The following is a 21,975-nucleotide window of genomic DNA, read 5'->3' on the forward strand; positions in this document are numbered from 1 at the left end:
CGTTTCTCCCCGAGTCACGCTATTCCCGGGGTGTCTGAAAGCTTGTCTTCTTGACACAGCCAGGGGACCAGCAAAAAAACCCAAGTAGATACCACCCAAGTCCACCGTGGTGAACCAGTGCGTTTTATTGGGGTCACTTACAGGACCAGAACATGATCCAGACAGATTTGCTTCTGTGGGGGAACCACTTACCCACGTGAATGCATCTTGCTGGTATCAAAACTAGGAATGACTGTGTAAAGTGGAATTGAGCCTCCTGGACTTTGTGTGCAGGAAGGAAGGAAGGCAGGCTGGATAAAATGTACCTGAAACACACACTGAGGCAGCGCCACAGCATGCATCCTCCACCAGACAGCCGTGCACGGTCTGAGGGCTGTTGTGCCATGAAGCATTCTGTTTTTACCTCACTTGGAAGAGCCTGGGATAGGAGTGTGGCTGTCCTGAGCAGAGGGGAGTGTCGCGGTGCAGAAAGGAGCCCATTCCCAGAGGGCGCCATTAAACCAGGAAGTATGAGCGTGTACTCTGGGATTTGGATGGCTGGACGTATTCAGACTTGAGGTCAATTAGGCCAGTCAGGTGGGGAGCAGGGGAGAAGAGTGCCCTCCCCTGTCTGGAAGTTTTTGAAGTGCCTGAGGTAAAAAGCCGTCACTTTGCAGTTAGGTGGGAGTTCAGTAGATTCTGTGAGAGAGAATCTTGGAGAGGAGGGTCGCAGAGTGAAGCAGGTTAGTATAAGCCATTGCAATATGGGGGAAAGTATCAGGTGATTTGATGACTTTCAGTCTTACTAGGTTGGAAATTCTCAGTCTGAAGATTTGCTTTAGAATCACAGACAGGTTTGTAATTTAGCCCTGATCGACAACCCACAAGGCAGCGCGACACCGAGTATGTGTTCTTTGAGCGTCCCTGCACTCGTTCTCCTCTTCTCTTGGGGAAGTTCTCTGTGGTGGCCCAGCCACACTTGTCTCGGAAGAGCACCCAGATGCCTGCTTGATTGAGGACCTGAATGCGGTTTTGGTTATGTCATGGAAGGCTTTCACATGGAAGACGGTGCCTTGCAGTGTGTGACGTTAGCTATGCTGCTTAGTGGCTGAACAAACAAGACAAGTGTGTTCTCTTACGCTGGGTTGGACTGTGCCATAGTCCAGGGTTTCTCTTAGTACAGGGTCTCTCTGTGTAGCCCTGGCTGTCCTGGAACTCACTCTGTAGACCAGGCTGGCCTCGAACTCAGAAATCCACCTGCCTCTGCCTCCTCTAAGTGCTGGGATTAAAGGTGTGTGCCACCACTGTCTGGTCTTAGTCCATTTTCTTTTGCTCTAAGAATATACCTGTGGCTGGGTGTGCTGCCGTGTGCCTTTTAATCCCAAACACCCAGGAGGCAGAGGCAGGTGGATCTCTGCGAATCTGAAACCAGCTTAATCTTCATATCAAGTTCCAGGCTGGCCTCAGTGATATAGAAAGATCCTGTCTCAAAACAGACAGACAGACAGACAAAACACGTATGTTTGAGGTAGCCACTTTATAAAGCAGGGAGTAGATTTAACTTCCAGAGCTGGAGGCTCACATTGCTGTGGGCAGGACGGCTCCCTCGGGTGCACGTTGCTCAGTGCTGCGGAGCGACTGTAAGAAAGGCTTCACCCTTGAACTTGGGTGCTGCTTGTTCTCTCTGACTGACCCGAGAGCTGTAATTGTCTTTGGTCACCTGCTGTCCTTTGTCTCCCACTGGTTTCCCTGTGCTTGTCCTCAGACCTATGAGCTTGGGCATGCTGGTCACATGGTTTTATTGCTGTGAAGAGACACGCTGACCGCAGAAGCTCTTATAAAGGAAAACACTCAACTGTGGCTGGCTTACAGTTTCAGAGGTTTAGTCCATTTTCGTCGTGGCTGAGGTGCAGGTGTGGAGAAGGAGCTCAGGGTTCTACATCGAGATCAGCAGGCAGCAGGAAATTAACTGGCTTGAGCTTCTGAGACCTCAAAGGCCACCCTTTAGGGACACCCTTCCTTCAGCAAGGCCACACCTAATGGTGCCACTCCTGAGGACCAAACTCTTGAGTCTGTGGGGGCCATACCTACTGAAAGGAGCACAGGGTCCCACGTGACATGCTTACAGTTCCTAACCCGATACCACGAGGGGGGCATCTGATGGGAAGCGCGGAGGATAGCACCCCAGCGACCCTCCTCTTGATGCTATTTTCCCTTTGGTTTTGGCGCGTTGATGTCTGCAGTTTCTCAGAGTTTGGAACCTGTGGTGGATCCATCACCTTTCTCAGACTGTGACCGAGGGGGGAGATGCTCATCAGGCTCACAGTTAAAGCTCAGTGCATCATGGGATGGCCTTGATATTTCAGCTTACCCCATTGAGAAGGCTCCTCACAGATGTGCCCAGAGGTTTGTCTCTTAGGTGATGTCAGCTCCTCTGCCCTTGACTGGCAGTATTAACCATCACAAGTGGGATCCTTAGTAGTGTTTGTTGGTTGGCCATGAAACTCCAACCTCCAGTCAGGGCGTGGCAACTGCCATCTTGAAACCCACACCTTCTTTAATTGAGCTGACTACCACTGACTGACTGACTGACTGACTGACAAAAGCAAGAGGCCCACTGGCTGCTCCCCAGCAGCTCCTCCCTGAGGCTGTGTCCATGGTAAGTTAACAGCTCCTGGAGGGTGGGAGCCTCTTCTGTGGTGGTACGCCACCCTTAAGTTGTCCGTTCTCTTGCACACAGCCCTCATCCCTGACACCATAAGTAACTCGGTTAAACTCACTGGCTAACTACTGTAGACTTGGAAATGAATTAGTCTGCCCTTGGTACTCTCTCTGGGATGAAGAGTTCTGTGCACGTCCTCAGGGAATAGTCACCAGTTTGTCTGTAATTAGCTCAGGCACAGATCACTTGAGTACAAGTGCCACATCCCGCAGAGGAAATAAATACGGACAAGATTCCCGTTTTGGCACAACACAATGTCACCACCCCAGGGGCTCTGTGCAGGGATTCTTCGGTCATCTGTATCTTAGTCGTGAAGTCCCTTGAGGCTGAAAACCTACCACCATAGGCCTCCAGCCCACAGATGGCTTGTCTTCTGGATAGCCAAAGCAAGCCAGGCAGAGCTCAGACTTCCTGGTGCCAGTACGCCCTCCTTCAGAAACAGAGACGAGATTTCCTGACTTAGTGACTCTCATGCTGTTGTGGATGGAGCTGGGGTGCTAGAACTGGCCCTCAAGCTCCCCTCAGCACCAGAGCGGTGGCCTTGAGCAGTGCCTAGCACTGCAGGGGCAGTGGGGAGGAGCTGAGGGCCGCCTTGAAAGGTGCTGGGTGTGTCACAGGAGCTTGCATTGCTTCAGGGGCAAAGGCAGAGGCGGGCTGTGGTTTGATTTCAGTTCACTTAAAAATGAGGCATCAGTGAAAGTTCTGGGTCCTCCACGCCTGGCTTGTTTGGGGCCCCCTGGGAATTTTCTTTGACCCAAGTCACCTGTAGAGGCATTTGTGGCAGCTGATCCCCCTTTTCTTTCTTCTGATGGGACAGGGTGGGGGATGGGGATTGGGACATCTAAGAGGTCCACAGGTGGACCAGGAAAGCCAAGTCAGGAACCCTGAGATGGTAGCTTCTTTTCTTCAGAGGACATTGCAAGGAAAAACATCAGGAAGGCACCGGGGCAGGTATGTAAACCGGACAACTGGTCTGGAGAGATGGCTCAGCAGTTAAGAGTACCAACTGCTCTTCCAGAGGTCCTGAGTTCAATTCCCAGCAACCACATGGTGGCTCACAGCCATCTGTAATGGGATCCGATACACTCTTCTGGTGTGTGCGTCTGAAGACAGCTGCAGTGTACTCATATAAATAAAGATGAATAAATCTTTAAAGAAAAAAAAAAACAGGACCAGTAAGGGAAAGGGGTGGCTCCAGGGCCCCCTATAAACACCCAAGCCAGTCATCTGTTCAGCAGACTTTTAGGCCTCTCTTGTCCTAAATGTATGAAGCTTTCACTTTTCCTGTCTCTGAGACTTAGTCTCTCTCTCTCAGCCATTTAACTTTTCTGCCAGGGAATGGACTTTGCAACCCCCAGAAAACTGCCATCACCACATTGCCTCCCTCCCTCCCTCCATTTCTCCTTCCTTCCATCCCTCCCTCCATCCATGCGTGCATGCATCCACCCCCCATCCCCCATCCCTCTCTCCCTCCCCCCCCCTCTCCTCTCATCAGCACCTCACAGTCCCTTTCCTGGGGAGTCTTGGTTCCCAGCAGTCTTTTTGGCTCATGGCTCACTTTCCACAGGGTTCCCCCTTACCTTGGGGTTGGGGCCTTCTTACAGCCCTTAGTCTGCAGAGAAGATCCTGGGGTGCATGAAGAGTTCTTTCCCTGAGCCTCCAGTGAGCTGGGCCTTCTGCTCAGCCTAGCTGTGGAGGTGGACGGGTATCGCCATCCTTGACAGGCCCAGGATGCTCTGGAGCTCCTTTGGTTGTGTGGTCAGCTGTGTGCACTGGGTGTTTCCTCAGCCGTATGCCCTGGGTGTTTACTCCCTTGCTGGTGCTGAGCTTCTGCTGCTTCCCTTTGCCCTTGGCATGTTGGAGGCAGAGCTCAGCCAGCGTGACTCGTGACTCGAAGCTGAGTGCCTTTCTTTGCTGCCTGAGGCTGGAGTGTAGATGGCTTATTGCCACGCCCTTGGTGCTTGTTTGCCTGGGCCACACTGCTTGAAGGAGATCCTGGAGAGAGAGGACCATTTGTCAGAGGATCACCATGCTTTTCCAGTTGTCTGTCTCCCCACCTCTCAGCAGAGCCAGAGTTCAGCTCCTTGGTGTTTAGAGTAGCTGTATAGAGGTAAAGGTGTGGTGTGGTCATGAAGGCCAGAGGTTTTCAGTTTAAGGAGCATGCGGGGAGGGTGGATTAGTAGGCAGCGCTGGTTCTGGCCAACACCCCCATGAGGAACCTCTTTGGCTGTAGCTGTGGAGGAGGGGAGGGCCTTTCCTGCTCCATGGGTGGTTTGACTATGGCCTGTCTCCACAGGCTCCTGCCCTGTGCGATTGCCCCAGCTGGCATGCTATTTCGGTTGTAGAGGCAGGTCACTGGGGGCATCCGTAGCGCTGTTTCCTTCCAACGGAACCACCTCCTCCTGAGGGGAAAGGAATGCTCACCACTGAGGACTAAGCCAGGAGGCTCAGAGTGGTCAGGAGACTGACCCTTGTGAGGCTACGCCCCAGGAGGGAACTGTGAGGGAGGAGTCTTTAGTGGAGCTGCCTTCAAGGTGAGCAAGGAGCTTTCCTGGTGTGGAGGAGGTTTCCATGGATACAACAGTTTCTGTTGGCCATGTTCCTGTAAGTTGCCCCTCACCCAAGTCGCTATCACCCTCTCCACCGCCCCCCAGTAAAAGTGAATAGGTCACCAAACTAGGCTTGTGTTGTGACTGCTGGAAGTGACCAGCTTGCTCCTGTCTTCCCAAGAAAAGTTGTGTGACGAGGCAGGTCCTCAGGACCACCTGGTCCCTGCCTCCTCCTCCTTGTGTCTGGTCTGGTCACCATGCTGTGGACTGCTTCTCCATGCTCCTTACCATAATAATGGACTGGCTGCAACTTCTGAAACCCGATCCAGGGTCACAGTGACAGAAAGCACTGCACAATTCATCATGAAAGATAACTCTCCTCTCAGGGGAGACAGGCTGATGAGACAGAAGCACACCTAGCCTCAGAGTTTTCTGGGAGAAGAGGAAGCCGAGAGTCCCAGGTGGACTGTCATCTTTGTGCGGAGGCTTGATGGAATAGCTGGAGGGGGGAATCCTCATTTTGTCTCCTGAGTCCTGGGAGAAGTGGGGGGTTCTGCTCCTGAGGCCTTTTCTCCAGGTTTCCTGGGAAACCTTGTGTGTTGTGACTCTAGATTGTAGCAGGGGGTTATGCCAATCATTGACCTGTTTACGGTCTACTTTGTTAAATAACTGCTAGGATGTTGGCACCTGGTGAAACCCCTAGAGGCTTCTCAGACAACATTCCTTCCTTAAGTAACAGATGGCAACAATGTTGCTTTATAGGCACAGCTACCAGGGTCACACTGAAACTCCAGCAACCTCTTCATGTAAACTATTCAGCACTGCTCGCCTTTCTGCGAATTTGCTTAATCACAGAATTTTGTCACCACTGACCAGCTGGTCCCACTACAACATTCTTGTTTCTTTGGGAACATGCATTCAGTGACCGACCCACTTTGGTTTTGGGGGGCTGTGGCAGAGGTGGAGTGTTTGGGGGGTGAGTGTGAATCTAGACCGGGTGTGGCCCCTGAGAGTCAGTCTACTCTTGCAGCTCAGCTTCCGGCTCTTCGTCCTGCAAGCTCTGTGCTATCCCGAAGAGCAGACAGGCCGGAGCTCTAGACTCAGCTGTGACACAGGAGCATGCCCCACGTCCCATGGTCTCCACAGCACCAAGCTCACTGGATGGTACCCTCAAAGTGGGTGGGTCTTATTCTCATAAGATATAATAAGATATAATAAGGATACAGATCCTGCTGGGTTGCAAGATAAATACTCAGAAGCACATTAACGTGTCTCTAGGGACTCCTTAATCCTGTCACACTAATGCCTAAAATTAAGTATCTCGGGTGTAGCTCATAAAACTTGTCTTGCTCAGGCCACTTGCAGGACAGCTGCTGAGAGCCTGCTCTCTGGAGTGTGTCTGCTATGGTAGTATTTGTCTGTTTCTTCTTTAGCCCTTTTGCTATTGAATCACTGGAACAAGCTGTCCCTTAGGCCTAGGTGCCTGTCTCTTGCCAAGGGATGATGGCCTGTCCAGCTCCTAATGCTGTTACAAAGGGCAAGTGAGTAGCTGCAGGTGCGAGTAGCCAGGATTGTCAGACCCAGAGTCCTCACTGCATGCTGCCCTCTCCCTGCCTCGTGTCAGGGGCGCAGGGGCAGTGGCAGGAGCTTGCTGCTGAGTGAGTCTGTGACTTGGAAAAGGAAAAAGCTACACCTGGCAGGGAAGGATGTCTGGGAACTGGGATTGGGGCACCCGTTTGATTACTCCTTCCGGAGTGGCCGGAAAGCACCTCCTTCACTATGGAAGGAGAGTACAGCGGAAGAGTGTGCCCTGCTGCTGGCTAGACGCCGAGCCCTCCTCTGACACATGCCCTGGAGGCTGAGTCACCCCGAGGAGCTGTCTGATTCCAAGTTTGTCTTCCTTGCAGGCGATTTTAGTGAATAACATCACCGCAGGGGAGAAGCTCATTCGAGACCTGCAAGGTGAGCCCCATCGCACTCTCCAGCCCAGCAGCTGTCCGACCCTGCAAGGGTCTCAGGTGGCTCTACCACGGCCATCTTGTGTTAGAAGTTATTGAGCATCATTAATGTATTCTTTACCCACCTGTCCTTTTAAAATATTACTGTGTACACTGCAAGTTACGATGGATGTAATTCAGCCCTTTGGTTTATGGATCTTTAAGAAATACTGGGATGGGTGTGCTGAGGGTGGGACACTTGTGTAGTGTTTGCAAGACCTTCGGTTCAGTCCCCACCAGCAAATAAGTGATGAAATTGGGGGAATAGTACTCAATACTCCAAAAATCTGGGTGCCAACTTGTGGAAAGTCCCACGCCTGACCTCAGGCCAAGGTCAGAAGGTACAAGCTTATTTCAAACTTTGTATAGAGTTTTCTTCACGCTGTGTGTGTAAGGCACACATTGAGTCTGGTGAGATGTCACAGCAGGACAAGGCATTTGCTGCTAAACCTGATGACCTGAGATTGATCCCAAAATCCACACAGTACAAGGAGAGACTGACTCCCACAAGTTGACCTTTGATCTCTACACATGGTGGTACAAGCATACACACAAATAAAAAAACAGTAATTAAAATAAGTTCTAACAGACATTTTTAATAGGATCGGGGTGCAGGCTTCTGTGGGAGAGTTTCTGATATTGGTGGTGTGCTAGCAGGGTGGGGCTGCCCTCTTCCTCTTCCTCTCCCGCTGCCTTCTGTGTCATTTGTGCTGGCTTGTGGTTCTGTTGTGGTTTTTTTGTTTGTTTTGTTTTTTGAGACAGAGTTTCTCTGTGTAGCCTTTGCTGTCCTGAAACTCGCTCTGTAGATCAGGCTATAGCTTCAAAATCACAGGGGCTGCCTCCGCCTCCTGAGTGCTAGGACTAAAGGCATGCACTGCCGCCACCAGAGTAGATTCTTGAGTGTCTGAGTGGCATGATAGCTGCACAGAGTCTGGTGAGGTGACTTGTCCTTTTGGCTTAGACCAGTTGAAGGCGCTGCAGAAGAGTTACGGCAGGCTGCAGCAGGACATCTTCCAGTTCCAGAAGAACCAGACCAGCCTGGAGAAGTTCTCCTATGACCTGTGAGTGGGGCCTAGGGGGGAGGTGGATGATACATTGTCATGTGGAAGCATGTGAGAAGGGACTTCAACCTCTGGGACTCAGGTCCTTTAGAACGCAGTGTCCTATCTGATTATACCTTATGTATGTATAAGCCAGCAGGGTTCATCTTACAAAGTAGTAAAGGTACATTTGTGTACATGCACACATATGCTCACATGGAAACACAGACGTGCGTGTGTGTGCACACATACACACACAAGCAGGTCTCCCTCAGCAGGACACTGCTTGTTGCTATACCATAACATTTATGTATCATAAACTGAAGCACAGTTGGCAATCTGAACACTTTAAAGACGTCAGGTGTGAACTGGGGGTGCGGCTCAGCGGTTAAGAGCACTGGCTGCCCCACCAGTGTCCATTCTCAGAATCCACATAGCAGCTGACGAAGGTCTGTGACTCCATTTCCCAGTGACCTGACACCCTCTTCAGACCTCTGTGGGCTTCCACACACACATGGTGCACATGCATACACTCAGGTACACACACATACACATAAAAATAAGGATTTTTCTTAATGTCAAGCATGAGCTAAAAATAATGCCTAGAATATTGTGGCAAGATATTGGTAGGCTATTGCTGGATGTCAGTGTGGCAGGTAGCTCATTGCCTGGAGAATTTTCCACATTTTACAGCGAGAGTGGAGGAGTTTAATTGAACAATGAAACTTTAAAAGGTAAGCCTTGCCCACTGGGAAGACAGTAAAGGACAGATTGCAGGGTGGAGCTACAGCTGTCTTCTGTTTAGTTTTCCACCGGTTTAGAGAACAGTGATCAGGGGAAGCCTGTGGACTCCCAGCCCAGCCCTGGTACCACTGCCCTTTCCCACGCTGACTTCTAGTCCTGCTCTGCAGGACTGTAGCCACTTGCTTGTTCGTATTTTCTCATGTACTTGCCTCATACACACCAAATTTGTATAGCTACAAGGTGTTTCATCGTTTAAAAGATACTTGGGCTTTTATAAAGACAGCATAGGTTTAGCTTGTCATTAGATGTACATTGCTAAATTCCTTGATTTTTGTTTCATTTTGAAATGGGTCCGGGTAGCTTCAAGTTTATATAGCTCAGACTGGCTGGAACTCCTGATCTTTCTCCTCCCCAAGTGCTGGGATCACTATACAGCGCTTCCTAAGTCCCTGGGTGCTGTGCGGTCCCTATTGGCTGGGAATAGTTAGTTGCCTCACACAGACCAGCCTCCCAGTGTCTCCACAGCATCCCCATATCCTTTGGAAACACCAGCCACTTGCCTTATTTCTTCCAGACTACTACAAAGCCCAACACTACGGAGAGCATGACCTCTGGGCACATTCATGTGCTGCGCAGTAACTGGACGGCACTGAGCGCTGCACCAGTGAGCAGGGTTCTGTATGAACACTGAGGTGGCTGCAGTCTCACCTGCCCTGGCTTTTCTCGGGGTGGAGACGTTGTTATGTATTGTATAACCCTTGCTGTTGTGACTATAACCACGGCATCAGGAGACACAATCGATGGACAGTGAAACTGTGCTGACCTCGTGCCTGTCCCTTCAGAAACTGGGCAGTATCTAGAAACATTTTACTCAGACTTGAGGGAGAGAGCTACTGGAATCCAGTGAACAGAGACTGAGACACTGTCAAATGTTCACACTGCCAAGATAGCGTCCCACAACCAATTTGCTTCTATCCCCAAACATTCACAGTGTGCCTTGGAAACTGAGCTAGTGAAGTCGAAACATTGCATACAGATAGATTAGTGTCAAATGCCCTAGTCTTACACTCTCTAAAAGCCCATTGCAGCCCACACTCCCCATCACCCCCGTTCAATGCCCTCACTTGGTGTTGACCCAAGATTTCACCCTATCGGAAGTGAGCCATGGCTAAGGGAGAAGTCTGTGTCTTAGCACAGGCTGTGGCTATGAGCCTGCCCGGGTTGTTTCATTTTGAAATGGGTTTTCCTGTGTAGCCCAAACTAGCCTCAAGTTTGTGTCGCTCAGACTGGGACTCAGGGTCTTTCTCCCACCTCCCAACTGCTTCCATGGAGACACTTGTTTCTAAGAGGTGAGTAGCTTCGATGGCAGGTCTTTCTGGCTAACAGTGTCTGCCTCACTGGTTGTTGTGTTTAAGGACCCTGCTGCGGATGCAGGAGGAGGCTCTTGGAAGGAATGCCCAGAGACTGATGGAGGCTAGAGATTGCTGTCCTTTTTTTTTTTTTTTTTTTTGAGACAGGGTTTCTCTGTGTAGCCCTGGCTGTGGGAGCCTCTGCCTCCCAAGTGCTGGGATTAAAGGCATGCAGAGGCAGGTGGATTTCTGAGTTCGAGGTCAGCCTGGTCTACAGAGTGAGTTCCAGGACAGCCAGGTCTACACAGAGAAACCCTGTCTGAGAAAAACAAAAACAAAACAAAACTAGTCTGCTTAAGTGCAGGTGGAAGTTCCTCTTTGTTAGGCATAAAGGTTCTGGAGTAGGAGGTGGCCTGCTGTCATTCTTTACATCGCTAAGTCTCTTTGCTCACCACCTGTAGCTTGACTGACCCTGGCAAGTTTTTCAGTGAAGTTTTTGCTTATTCCTTATCTGTTTCCCATTATCATATGATTGCCTTCTGTGTGTGGAATGTTGTGATCCGGTGATGCTTTGTGCTGCCAAAGAATATGCTCTTAAGTTACGGACTGAGGTTCCAAAATGCTCCCAGCTCAGGCAAGGCTGCCCAGTGAGGGCCCTGCAGTCTTCTGGAAACTGGAGTCTGTCTTGTGGCCCTAGCTATAGCAGGCAGCAGAGCACCTCTTAGTTTCCCCATTTTCTAAGCAAGTGGTTTCCGCTCTGCCTCTTCCCTGTGATGGACTGCTCTTCCATGCCAGGTGGAAGGGGGTGCAAGCCTGCAGTACTTCTCAGTTGAAGGTCTTTGTCAGCTAGGTGTCCTCCAGTCAGCCTCGATGCTGCCCAGAGTTCATTTACATGCTACAGGTTTAAGGACTCAAGTTGTTAAGACTGCTCTAGGTCAGTCACAAGTCCTGAGTATCTCCCAGCCAGCCACACACTAGATAGTTTACAAATTCAGGGCTATCTGACATACTCTTTGGTAATCCACCATAGCCACTCACAGAACCAAGGACAGCTCTCTTTCCTATCATAGTTTCATTGCAAAGGGTGTCATGGGTGAACAGCCACCAGCAGTTATAAGGCAAGGTCCAGGAGGCAGAACTTACCTTTCCCATGGAGTCAGGGGATCCATGATTCTGTATTTTTACCAGCTAAGAAGCTGTCAAAGCTCCAGGCGCAGAGGTGGTAGCTGAGGTTTTGTAGGTAATGTTTGATGACATCATTGACCATATGCTCGAGGCCCATCTCCAGGCTCTTTCAGCTCCTCTAGATGGTGGAGCTGAGTATTTCAACCCCTACCCTGAAAGGTTCAGCACCCCAGCACCGCACCCCATGAGCCATCTTATCAACATCACTTACATGTCTGGTCCAAAAAGGTCATGGATGAAGATGCTCTGAACACCAGGAAATCTCCAGGGTTTTAGGAACTTGTATGGGTAGCCAGTGTTTTTTTGATATAGAGAGAAGGGGGAGGGGTTGTTTAACGAAATGTAACAAGTCTGAAGTGTGGTTACCAGCAGGTTTCCTGTCATCGAATACGCGCAGATGGACACTTGCCCTTGTAGTTCTCTTTGACCATGACCTGGGTGGGAAAGGGCTGTTCTGTCTCCTGCTGCACTGGACTGTGGGCATGGGATCAGGAGTGAGTGCTTGGGACATCCACATGTCCTTCCATTTGCCTTCACCAGGAGCCAGTGTATCAATCAGATGAAAGAGGTGAAGGAACAGTGTGAAGAGCGGATAGAAGAGGTCACCAGAAAGCAAAAAGAAGCGTTGGCTTCCAGAGATGTGGGTGGCACAAACGGCCAACACCAGCAGGTGACTTGGGGCTGCGAGGGCCTGGGTGGTCAGGAGGTGCTCACCCCTCTCCTTACCAGTTTGTCCTGTAGGTTTGGTTCCCTGTGGTACAACAGAGCAAAGCCTGGTGCTGGGATGCCCACACCCAGTCTTGTATGCTGGCCCCAAGCTCAGAGTACTGTCCTTTAAGTCTCCGCCCCTGTGGAAGAAGTTGATGCTGTCTGGCTTGAGCAAACTCGGGTCACAATGTTAAACGCTGTGGCCAAGGTCAGCCTGGTCAGTGCAGAGCCCGTAAGAATAGTCCCACTGTCTTCTGATAATTAGAACATTATCTTTTCAAAGAATGAGTTTTTGCTTTCACTGGCTTTTCTGTTGTGTTTTTTTTTCATTTTAATTAAGTTATAAGCTAATTCATATCTTCTACTTACTTTGACATTGGATTTAATTGGCTAATTTGTTCCATAGTTTCTGAAGTCTTGATTCTTGGATACAGATCTTCCTTTCTTATGTATACATTAGTGCTACAAATATCGTTTTAAACAGCATTGCTTTTACTGCAGCCTATACATGCCAGCATTCTCATTCATATCTACAATGACTTTTTTTTATTTATTTATATTTTAACTTTTTGAGGCAGAGTCTTACTATATAGTTCTGTCTATCCTGGAACTCACTATGTAGACCAGGCTGGCGTCAAACTCAGAGATCCATTTGCCTCTGCCTCCCAACTGCTGGGATTAAAGAGTGATCAAATTATTTTTAAATTTGAGACTTTTACTTTAACCCATGTATCATATAAAAGTTTGGATCTTACTCTGCACTCATTTACAGATTTCCCAGTTCTCTTTCTGCCTCCAATTCCTTGTTCAAATTTACTGTAATAGAAGAGCAGACATGGCAGGGTTCCTAGGGTAAATTTGCTAAGATGCAGTTGAACATCCCTTGTGAGGCAGATATTTTCCTTTTGCTTTCTCAGGAATTTTAATTTTCCTATGGTTTGAAATGATAGTTTTATCCTGCTTGATGCTCTGTGAACTCCCACAATCTGTAGTTTAGTGTTTGACATGAATTTGGAGGATTTTTTTAAAGAATTATTTTATGTATATATGAATACACTGTAGCTGTCTTCAGACACACCAGAAGAGGGCGTCAGATCCCATTACAGATGGTTGTGAGCCCCCATGTGGTTGCTGGCACTTGAATTCATGACCTCTGGAAGAGCAGTCAGTGCTCTTAACCACTGAGCCATCTCCCCCAGCCCCCAGGGATTCTTAAATCTTGATTAGCTAGACATTTCTTGACTTTTGTCTTATTCAGGTCTGATCTCTGAAGTTGTCTTAAGACGAGGGCTGCCATACATGGCCACCCTCCTAAACATGAGGCATCCAGGGAGGCCGCATGGGGTCTTCTCTGTAGCTGTCCCACGTCCTTGGGATTCTTTTCCATTGTTTGCAGACTTCGTTCTTGCTTTTCACTCTAGTAGATTTCAATTTTATCTCTAAACTTGGGAAACTGTCCCTCCTCCATAGCTAGTTTACACACAAGCACACAAAAAGCTTTATATATATACAGAATCTTTTTCTCGGCATTTCTCTCTGTCTCATTTTCTATTTTTTTTTTTTTCATATTTACTTCACATATTGGGGCTTCCTGTTCTGCATCTATGGCCTGGTAAGTTTGCTGTCACTGTGGCTGGTCTTCTTTATATCTCCAGATTGGTTTTTGCCTCATAGGATGCCTTTTTCTTGGCCATGAGGTAGGATATCGTGGGTAAAAGGAACTGTTGTAAATAAGCTATCATTGGTTGGTAAGGTGTGACAGAGGGGAGATGTAATTCTTGAGGGCTAAAAGTAGGTCTTAGCCTGTGTTTTGGATTAAGTTCCCTGCCTCCCTATATACATACACTTCAGACATTTGGGAGAATCCTGCGGTCTTCATTCTATGATCTTTCCTGATGGCAGAAATGGACTGAAGTTGGATAGTCTCCTTCCTTCACCTCAGTTAGCTTCCCAAGGGGAAGGGACATCACTGTTCAGTCATCTTGGAATGTGTTAATTTCCATACATTTGTACCATTCCATGTAGCAGGAGAAGGTATTTTGCGTGGTACAGAACACACGTAAGGCTGCATGGGTAGGGCGGGCGTGTGCAGTGCCAGGCTGAGTGCTGTGTATACTTGGCTGGGTAAGTTGGTTTGTTGAATAGTTACATTTCCCCTGACTTACTTTCTGTAGGACCTGGACTTACCCACAAGTCCAGGAGGAGGGACAGTTTCCCAGGTTTAGAGATAAAATTGAAATCTGCTAGAGTGAAAAGCAAGAACGAAGCCTGCTTACTTACTAATGAGGGTCCCATGAGCTACTCTTAAGTCCTTTGCTTGTTTCATCTACAGGCCCTCAAGCCTCAGCCCAGGCTTCAGGAAGTAGTCCCATCAAAAGAACAGATGTCACAAGAGAATGGGGACATGCCCAGAAACAAGTCCCAGATACCAGCCCCCAATTCAGAGGGGTGGGGTTTGAAGGCTCACGTACACAATGGTAAGTGGAGACATCGGTTTATATTCTCCAAAATCACACAGCAGTGTATGGTCTTGGGCGGTACAGACGCTGAGGGCCAACTGTGGCTGGAGCAGCAGAGAAGGTGGGTGTCTGGTTGGTGCACTTTCTCTTGGGGCCCTGGAATAGAGGCTACAGGCTTCTACTGTCTTACGAACAGCTTGTCCTCATCAGCTGTGTACTTACAGGTATAGAAGGTGCCTTAATCTAGGGTGCCTTAAATAAACCAGGGGTACTGTGGGACTGAAAGACAGAGACAGGTCCTCAGTGGCCAGTGTGCCTTGGGCTCCCATAGCTTGAAATGACTGAGGGCCTAGCGCTCTGCCCTCGGGGGTGTCAGGATACCCAAATCCATGTGATTTTCTGATTTTTTTGTTTGTTGGGCTTTGTTTAGTCTTGAGACAAGGATCTCTCTACAGTGTACCTCTGACTGTCGTGGAACTCTCTATGTAGACCAAGCTGGCCTCAAACTCACTAAAATCTCCCTGTCTTTAATGAGTGCTAGGATCAAAGCCATTCAGCACCACACCGGGCACTTTCCTGTTGTTTAATCTGAAGATGACCTGCAGCCCCAAAGCCTCTGGTCTGTAGTGGAGATCAAAACACACGTTCCCAGCTATCCTGAAGTATGGAATCACCCCATAGCCATTCTTTCTGGTGATGTTAGGTATCCAGGGGTGACACTTCTCTTTTGTTTTGCTTTTGGAGATAAGCTCTTGTGTAGCCCTGGTTGACCTCGAACTCACTGTGTAGCTAAGGCCTTGAATTGATTTTGCTGCCTTCATCCCCTAAATCCTGAGATTACAGGTATCCTGCAGGCGTTCTTTGCAGTTCATGTTACCATTTTTTTCTTTCTGTTTTGTCTGAGGCAGTCTCCCAGGCTGGCCTCAAACTATATAGCCAAAGCTGACCTTTGAACTGACCTTCCTGTCTCTTAAGTGACAGGATGATAGGTGTGTATTCCAAGCTTAGTCATTTTATTTTTGTTTTAGTTAAAATGGTCCTGCAGCCAGGCATGGTGGCTTTTAATCCCAGCACTCACTGTGGAGGCAGAAGCAGGAGAATCTTTGAGTTCAAGGCCAGCCTGGTATACAAAGCAAGTTCCTGGGAAGCCACCAGGGATACATAGAGAAACCCTGTCATGGAAAAAAAAATCACAAAACAAAACAAAACAAAATGGCACCCCCCCCCCAAGACCCCCAATAAAGAATGCTCTTGGAGTCATACCTATGTTCTGTGCGCAGAGGAAACCAATGAGATTCAGGTTGTCAGTGAGGAGCATGGTCTGCAGCCGACGAAGGCATCTGTCCAAGGGCAGGCGGCGGTGGATGGCGCACGTGTGAGAGCCGAGAAACTTGATCAGCACACACAGGCGCCAGTGGCCCTGTTGGCCAGGCCCGAGGATTCCCAGAACCCTGAGCGAGAGCAGCTTGTCATCCGTGATGGACAGGAGCAGCCACGCGCTGCAGAGGAAGGTGGGTGGCTTTGGGTCCCCAGCTCCAGCTTGTTAGCATGTCTTCAGTTTCATCAGGTGGCCTTGTTCACTCCTTTACTTGTTCATTATCAAGAGAACAATGTTCACGTCAGTGGGACTGACTTCCAGGGTGAATGTACGCTGAGATGGGAGATTGGCAGGTTAAATGCTGCTTCCGGGCAGGTGGGTGAGCAGGCGGGCAGGCACCTAGTTCCATCTGCTTATGTCCTGACGTACTGAAGGAAGACAGGATGGATGAATGATTGCATCTGAGGAACAGTGACTTGTGAGTTCCACCTTCCCCTCCCTCCTTTAGAAAGAGTGGGTTCAGCTAAGAACCTTGTGTGTGTTCGGTTGCCTTAAAGACGTAGGGACTTTCCATCCCTTGGGCCAGGAGCACTCACGGCCCCATGTTCCTGGCCGGATCCAATAACAGAGCTGAGGAAACATGTCTCTTTCCGTCTGTCTTGGAACAGTGTCATCGGTTGTTTTAGACAAGGGTGCATCTTACCAGCCTCACACAGAGTGGGACTGCTCAGAACCGTGCTCCCGAGGGGACTCCACTCTGGAGGCACTCAAGTGTCTGACTACTGGACATGAAGTGTATATATAGTGTATATAGGCGAAACGTAGGCATGGGCTCCCAGGCCTGTGTGGCGTACCTGCTTCCACATGCATTAGCAATCACCTGGAGTATAAACAAAACTGCGCTGTGCTGCTTCTGCATCAGAGTGGAAGCAGAGTAGATTTTCCAGGTCTCCCCATATACACACACTTCAGATGTTTGGGAGAATCCTGCGGTCTTGCCTTCATTCTGTGATTTTTCCTTGTTCTTTTCTGCAGAGCAAAACATGGTTGTGAATACTCTAATTCTGTACGTGAAATGGAGGTGAGGTGGTCACCACTTCCCTCTCTTGGGGTCATTCTGAGAAGCCACCGCTCGCCATTTCCCACCATTAGCCTATTTCCTCAAACAGTAGTGCTCTTCCTTAATTTCGATTGACCTCTCAAAATTTAGTTTCTTCATTTTCAGACTGAATCATGGCTTATTTAGGATTCTCTCTCTCTCTCTCTCTCTCTCTCTCTCTCTCTGTGTGTGTGTGTGTGTGTGTATGTTAAAAATTAAGCCTAGCTTTTGTGTGCTAGGGTTCAGTCAACAGAGCTGAATTTTATAGCCTCGGTGTTGAAGGGCGCGTTTCTCGGTACTCTCCATTGGCATTGGCATTGGGAGTGGGTGTGCCAACAGAGGTACGGGTTAGGTGACAGCCTATACTGGTGACATCAAGAATAAAATGAGGCTGTTTGTGTGGTGTGCTGGTTTCACAGGCAGAGGCCAGCAGAACGTCGGAGAGGAATATGACCTGGATGAAAATGAAGCAGAGTCTGAGAGGGAGAAGCAGGCAGCCCTGGCAGGGAATGACAGAAATATAAATGGTAAGAACAGTGGAGTATGCGAGTGGCCACCTTCCTTTTTTTTTCCCTTTTAATTTGTATTGATAATAGCATTGTAAGTAGTTGTCAGTTCAGGGAAACTGTGTTCTTTAGAAGATCTGCAACGTGGGGCAGTGGTGAGCAGGTTTAGAACAAAGATGCCCCAGAAATCACAGGGCTTGCTTTTAGTGATTTAGGGTGTTTCCAGCAAGATGCCCAGGGTGCTCCAGTCATCCCACACTAGATGTTGGTACAGTCATTAGATTCTCTGTTGATGCCTTTGAAGTACTTTTCTGCTGAGCCTCCGAGGGCTCAGGCAGGATGTCTCTGACTCCCTGAGCACACAGCAGCAGCACTGTGCTGACCTAGAAAGGGCTGCACTCTGCCCTTCTGGGCTGCGTCCAGTAGTCAGTGTCATCCAACCCACACGTTTCTTTGTGGATTTTATGCATCTGCTCTTGGACCCATCAACTTTTTGAAGGTTAGCTTCTTGCTTTCTATGGTGCTGCAGCTCTGAGTGCTAGTTTTCTTCACGGTTTTCCAGTTGATTTGTGCGTGCTACACAGCGCCTAACTTCTGGTCACGTTCTTCAGTTCCTTTAGAACGTAAAGCACAGTGAATTGTAAGCATGCTCTGCTAGATGCGTCGTGTCCGGTCTTGCTGGCGCACTTGTTCAGGATTAGTGCTGTCCTTTCCAGGAGCACACAGCATGGGGGGGGGGGGGGTAGCTCACCACTCAGCTTTGTCCTGTGGTTAGCTGTACCCCGGGCTGCTTTTGCTCTCTCAATTCCAAGCGGCAGTGCTGCTGTGGAAGGTGAAGTAGTCTTTTTGACAACTGCAGGTCCTGCCATGAAGTTAGCCCGGCCTGCCCACACTATTTCCCCAACATGCCTAATGCTGAAATGATGTTTTTTGCACTTCTAGTTCTTAACGCTGCAGCTCTGAAGAGAGGCATCATAAATGTACCCGATGGAAGTGAAGAGCAGAACCACATTCTAAATCCAGTAGGCGTTCATATTCCTCAGCAAGCCTGAAGAGCGATCCTACGGAGACTCACCCGTGACTCGACTGTGAAATGTACCAAGTGAACCGAACATCGGCCAGTGATTACTGTGGGGTTTAATCACTACATTTTAGCAAAGAAAAAAATGGGACCATCTCAGACAGTTTGGAGGTACTTTTAAAGTGTCTACAAGAGATGTCAAATTGGTCAAGCTTTCTTGATTAACAGATATTTCTTGAGCAGGGCAACACCAAAAAGAACAGAGGTTGTCCTGTGTAGGCAGCAGCACCTCGTCATCCTGCAGTGTAGGACAGAGTAGACTGAGGGCAGCTGCTGGCCACGGCCACTCCCTTCTCAGCTGCTGCTTGCCAGTTTCTGTCCACAGGTACTAAGCAGCCCATCACTCCTGCACACACTTGATTCCACCGTCAATGGCATAGAGCTTTGTCAGCATAACACTGCTGGTCAGTTCTATACAAGCCTTAACACAAAGCTGTTCTGTGCAAAAAATACATTAATTAAAAGGTAGCCACAACACCTGGCTTACCTCAGAATTCAGAAGGGTGAGGCAGGAGGCTGCTATAAGTTCTGAGCCAGCTTAGAGCTAGAATGAGTTCCGAGCTAGGATGAGCAAGAAAGGAAGGCCCTGACTCCAGTGTGAGAGTTGTTGCTTTTAAAAGACTGGTTTAAATAACCTCCTTTCTCCTTTTGATGTACAGCACACTATGAAGTTACTCACAACGTGAGCACCTATGGTCTGTGTGTGTTTGACTGGGCAAAGAGTTTCTAGTAATCATTCATCTCACCGGGAAAGGCAGTGCCTGCATTGGGCTCTGGACAAAGGCTGCATGGGCAGGGGTGTACTAGGAAGGGTTGACTGCTGGAGGCTACAGGCTGGATACCTACAAAGGCAAGAGCAACACAGGAACTCTCTTTTCCCATGGTTTATGTACTGTTTGAAAAACACACAAGGTTAATGTTAACTCTGAAAGACTTGATGGTAATGTGTGGTAAGTCCTTGATTCTGATCAGTAGGTTCTAATCAATTGCAGATTGACTGCAGTCACACTGAGGACTCCTTCTAGAAACAATCTTTCTGAAGAATGGGACAGTTCACAGGCTTGATCAGACTCAGAAGTGCTGGTTAAACAGGAAGCAGCAGCACTAGAGGCATAGGGCAGCCTAATGGGGTGGGCTGTGGATTCTTGCAGTGCCGTGGATGCCCGGGTGGTCCAGCTGTTCCCTCCCACTGTGCCTCTTCCTCAGCATACATCTACACACCCATGGCAGGCATGGGTTGTCTCTCACCTCGAAGCCACCCAGATCTGCCGTACAACCCCGTGTTTAGATGGGCACTAATGTCACAAGCCATTTTCCTTCACACTCTCACTAACTTGCCAGAGTCTCAGATGTACTGTTCGTACCATACACCTTTTCTACTCCTAGGTCCCAAGCTCAAGGGGCCTTTGTACTTTCTAGTGCTTGTTTAAAGTATAGGTATTGCTAACAAGCTGTGTTGATTTCCTTTTTAACAAGTAAAATAGGTTAAGGACCACATTCTGCCCTCCGGGTCCTACAATTCCAGGGCACCTAACCACCATGCTTCACAGCCTTGGTCATACTGTCCAGGAAGTAGTCTTCACTAGTATCTTGATCAAGTTCAGTCAGGCATGCTTCAGTGTTTCTAGGAAATGGAAGGGGGCACAGGATTGGGTTGGGCATAGCTCTGTGAAAGCGTCTACCTCGTATGTGTGAGGCCCTGGCTTGCATCCTCAGCACCACCAAACAGTGTCACATTAGAGTTAGGTCACTGAAATCTTAGGATCATTTTTGCTGTAAGCCAAATGAACTAGTACTAGTCTTAGGCCAAACCACAAAGCCAGATTGAATTTCAGGGTGGCTCACACTGCTAAAAAAGGGAAACCCCACAGGCTTAGACAGTTGTCACAGCACCAGTGAAGAGACCAGCAGAGGAATGAGCAGCAAATCAAGGATGGGGGCTCTGGCTGGTGGATCAAGAACAGAGCCTCAGTGTACTTGAGACTTCAGCTGGAGCAAAGGGACGCACCATGTTCAAACAAGACTGGAAGCTCGGCAGCCTGCACTCACTCCTACCTGCTGGCGCCAGCAGCAGGCCCTGCAGTGTGATGTAGGACTACAGGCCCTTACCTCAAAATCAATCTGTAATCTGACCAGAATCTAAATTCTTAATAAATCTCATGTTTTGAAACTTCAATTTTTGGGGTTGCTTGGTGTTTAAGACACAATCTCACGTAGCCAAGGCTGACCTCAAACACAGTACACTGCAGAGGGTAACTGAGGCTTGCCCCTGTGGTAGACTCAGGGGTACGCTGGCACCGCGGTACACACGCAGCAGCTCTCAACAGGGCAGCCCTAGAGCAGCACCAGTGCTTTTTTTTTTTTTTTGTCAAGAAATTTATTAACCTTTACAAACACTATTTCACTCAATCATTCATTAAAAAAGTTTTACAATTAAGTCTATAATAAAACCCCATAATGGTCACCAATGCATTCCAACCCAGTTACACCCATGGAGTATAATAAACCACTTTAAAACAGCAGTTTTCATCCTCGCCAGGAAAGGGTGTCAAACTGAAAAGTCTTCCTTGTAACAAGCTGTCATTCAAGAAACCCACTTTATGTCACCCTATGCAGTAGACTGATGTATCCCCTAGAGTGGACGTGGTCATCTTTGCAGTCTCTTTCAAACCAGTTTCACAACAGGAAAGTATTTGTGAACGGAGAAGTCAAATTCGGGAGGAACCTAAAAAGAAAGCCAGAAAGTCAATGACTACTGAATGGTCTGACGCAGTGTGCATGACTACTCCAGACTTGATGTGTTTCAGAAACAGGGCAGTTCAACAGAAACTGGTGTAATCACAGCAGAGGAAGGAAATGCGGCAGGAGTTTCTCCTTTAAGGGCTCACCAAAAACACCCAGGCCAGATGTTTGTTCAGAGAAAGTTAAAGGAAAATGGACTCAAGCCAAAGTGCTCTACCAGATCAGGGCAGCAACACAGGGAAGAGGCAAAGGCCACAAAGCTGCGTCAGTCAGAGCCGGCCTGTACAAGTCAGAGCTGCCACATCCATGCCACACCTAGTGCGGCACAAGCTGAGAACCTGAGGCCTGGTTCCCCGGAGCCTGTTAGAAGGTGAGCAGGACAGCACATGCCCAGAACTCCCATGCTGAGGAGGGGACACATAGGCCTCCGGGGCATGCTGGGCAGACAGCTTAGCTGAGTCAAGAGCTCCAGGTCCAGGGAGCCCTGTTTCAAAACC

General features: G+C 48.8%; 2 protein-coding genes across 7 annotated transcripts in view; one reads left to right on the forward strand and one right to left on the reverse strand.

Annotated features, from left to right (window-relative positions):
• Golm1 (golgi membrane protein 1) overlaps positions 1-20,912 on the forward strand; it is a 40,235-nt gene extending 19,323 nt beyond the window's left edge. Inside the window, exons 4-10 of one of the 2 annotated variants that reach the window (XM_052157420.1) lie at positions 7,158-7,212; positions 8,209-8,308; positions 12,106-12,235; positions 14,606-14,750; positions 16,013-16,243; positions 17,569-17,676; positions 18,598-20,912. In XM_052157420.1, the coding sequence (XP_052013380.1) occupies positions 7,158-7,212; positions 8,209-8,308; positions 12,106-12,235; positions 14,606-14,750; positions 16,013-16,243; positions 17,569-17,676; positions 18,598-18,707 (879 nt within the window). In that variant the 3' untranslated portion in view covers positions 18,708-20,912. The remainder of the gene's footprint in view (positions 1-7,157; positions 7,213-8,208; positions 8,309-12,105; positions 12,236-14,605; positions 14,751-16,012; positions 16,244-17,568; positions 17,677-18,597) is intronic. The other variant, XM_052157421.1, reaches the window with a different exon arrangement.
• A 188-nt stretch (positions 20,913-21,100) lies between these two features.
• The window catches only part of Naa35 (N-alpha-acetyltransferase 35, NatC auxiliary subunit), a 54,917-nt gene continuing 54,042 nt past the window's right edge, over positions 21,101-21,975 (reverse strand). For all 5 annotated transcript variants that reach the window (XM_052157418.1, XM_052157415.1, XM_052157416.1 and 2 more), the window contains one exon: positions 21,101-21,461. In XM_052157418.1, the coding sequence (XP_052013378.1) occupies positions 21,402-21,461 (60 nt within the window). In that variant the 3' untranslated portion in view covers positions 21,101-21,401. The remainder of the gene's footprint in view (positions 21,462-21,975) is intronic.

This window comes from Apodemus sylvaticus, chromosome 14, assembly GCF_947179515.1.
Source record: "Apodemus sylvaticus chromosome 14, mApoSyl1.1, whole genome shotgun sequence".
In the NCBI taxonomy this organism is placed as follows: Eukaryota; Metazoa; Chordata; class Mammalia; order Rodentia; family Muridae; genus Apodemus; species Apodemus sylvaticus.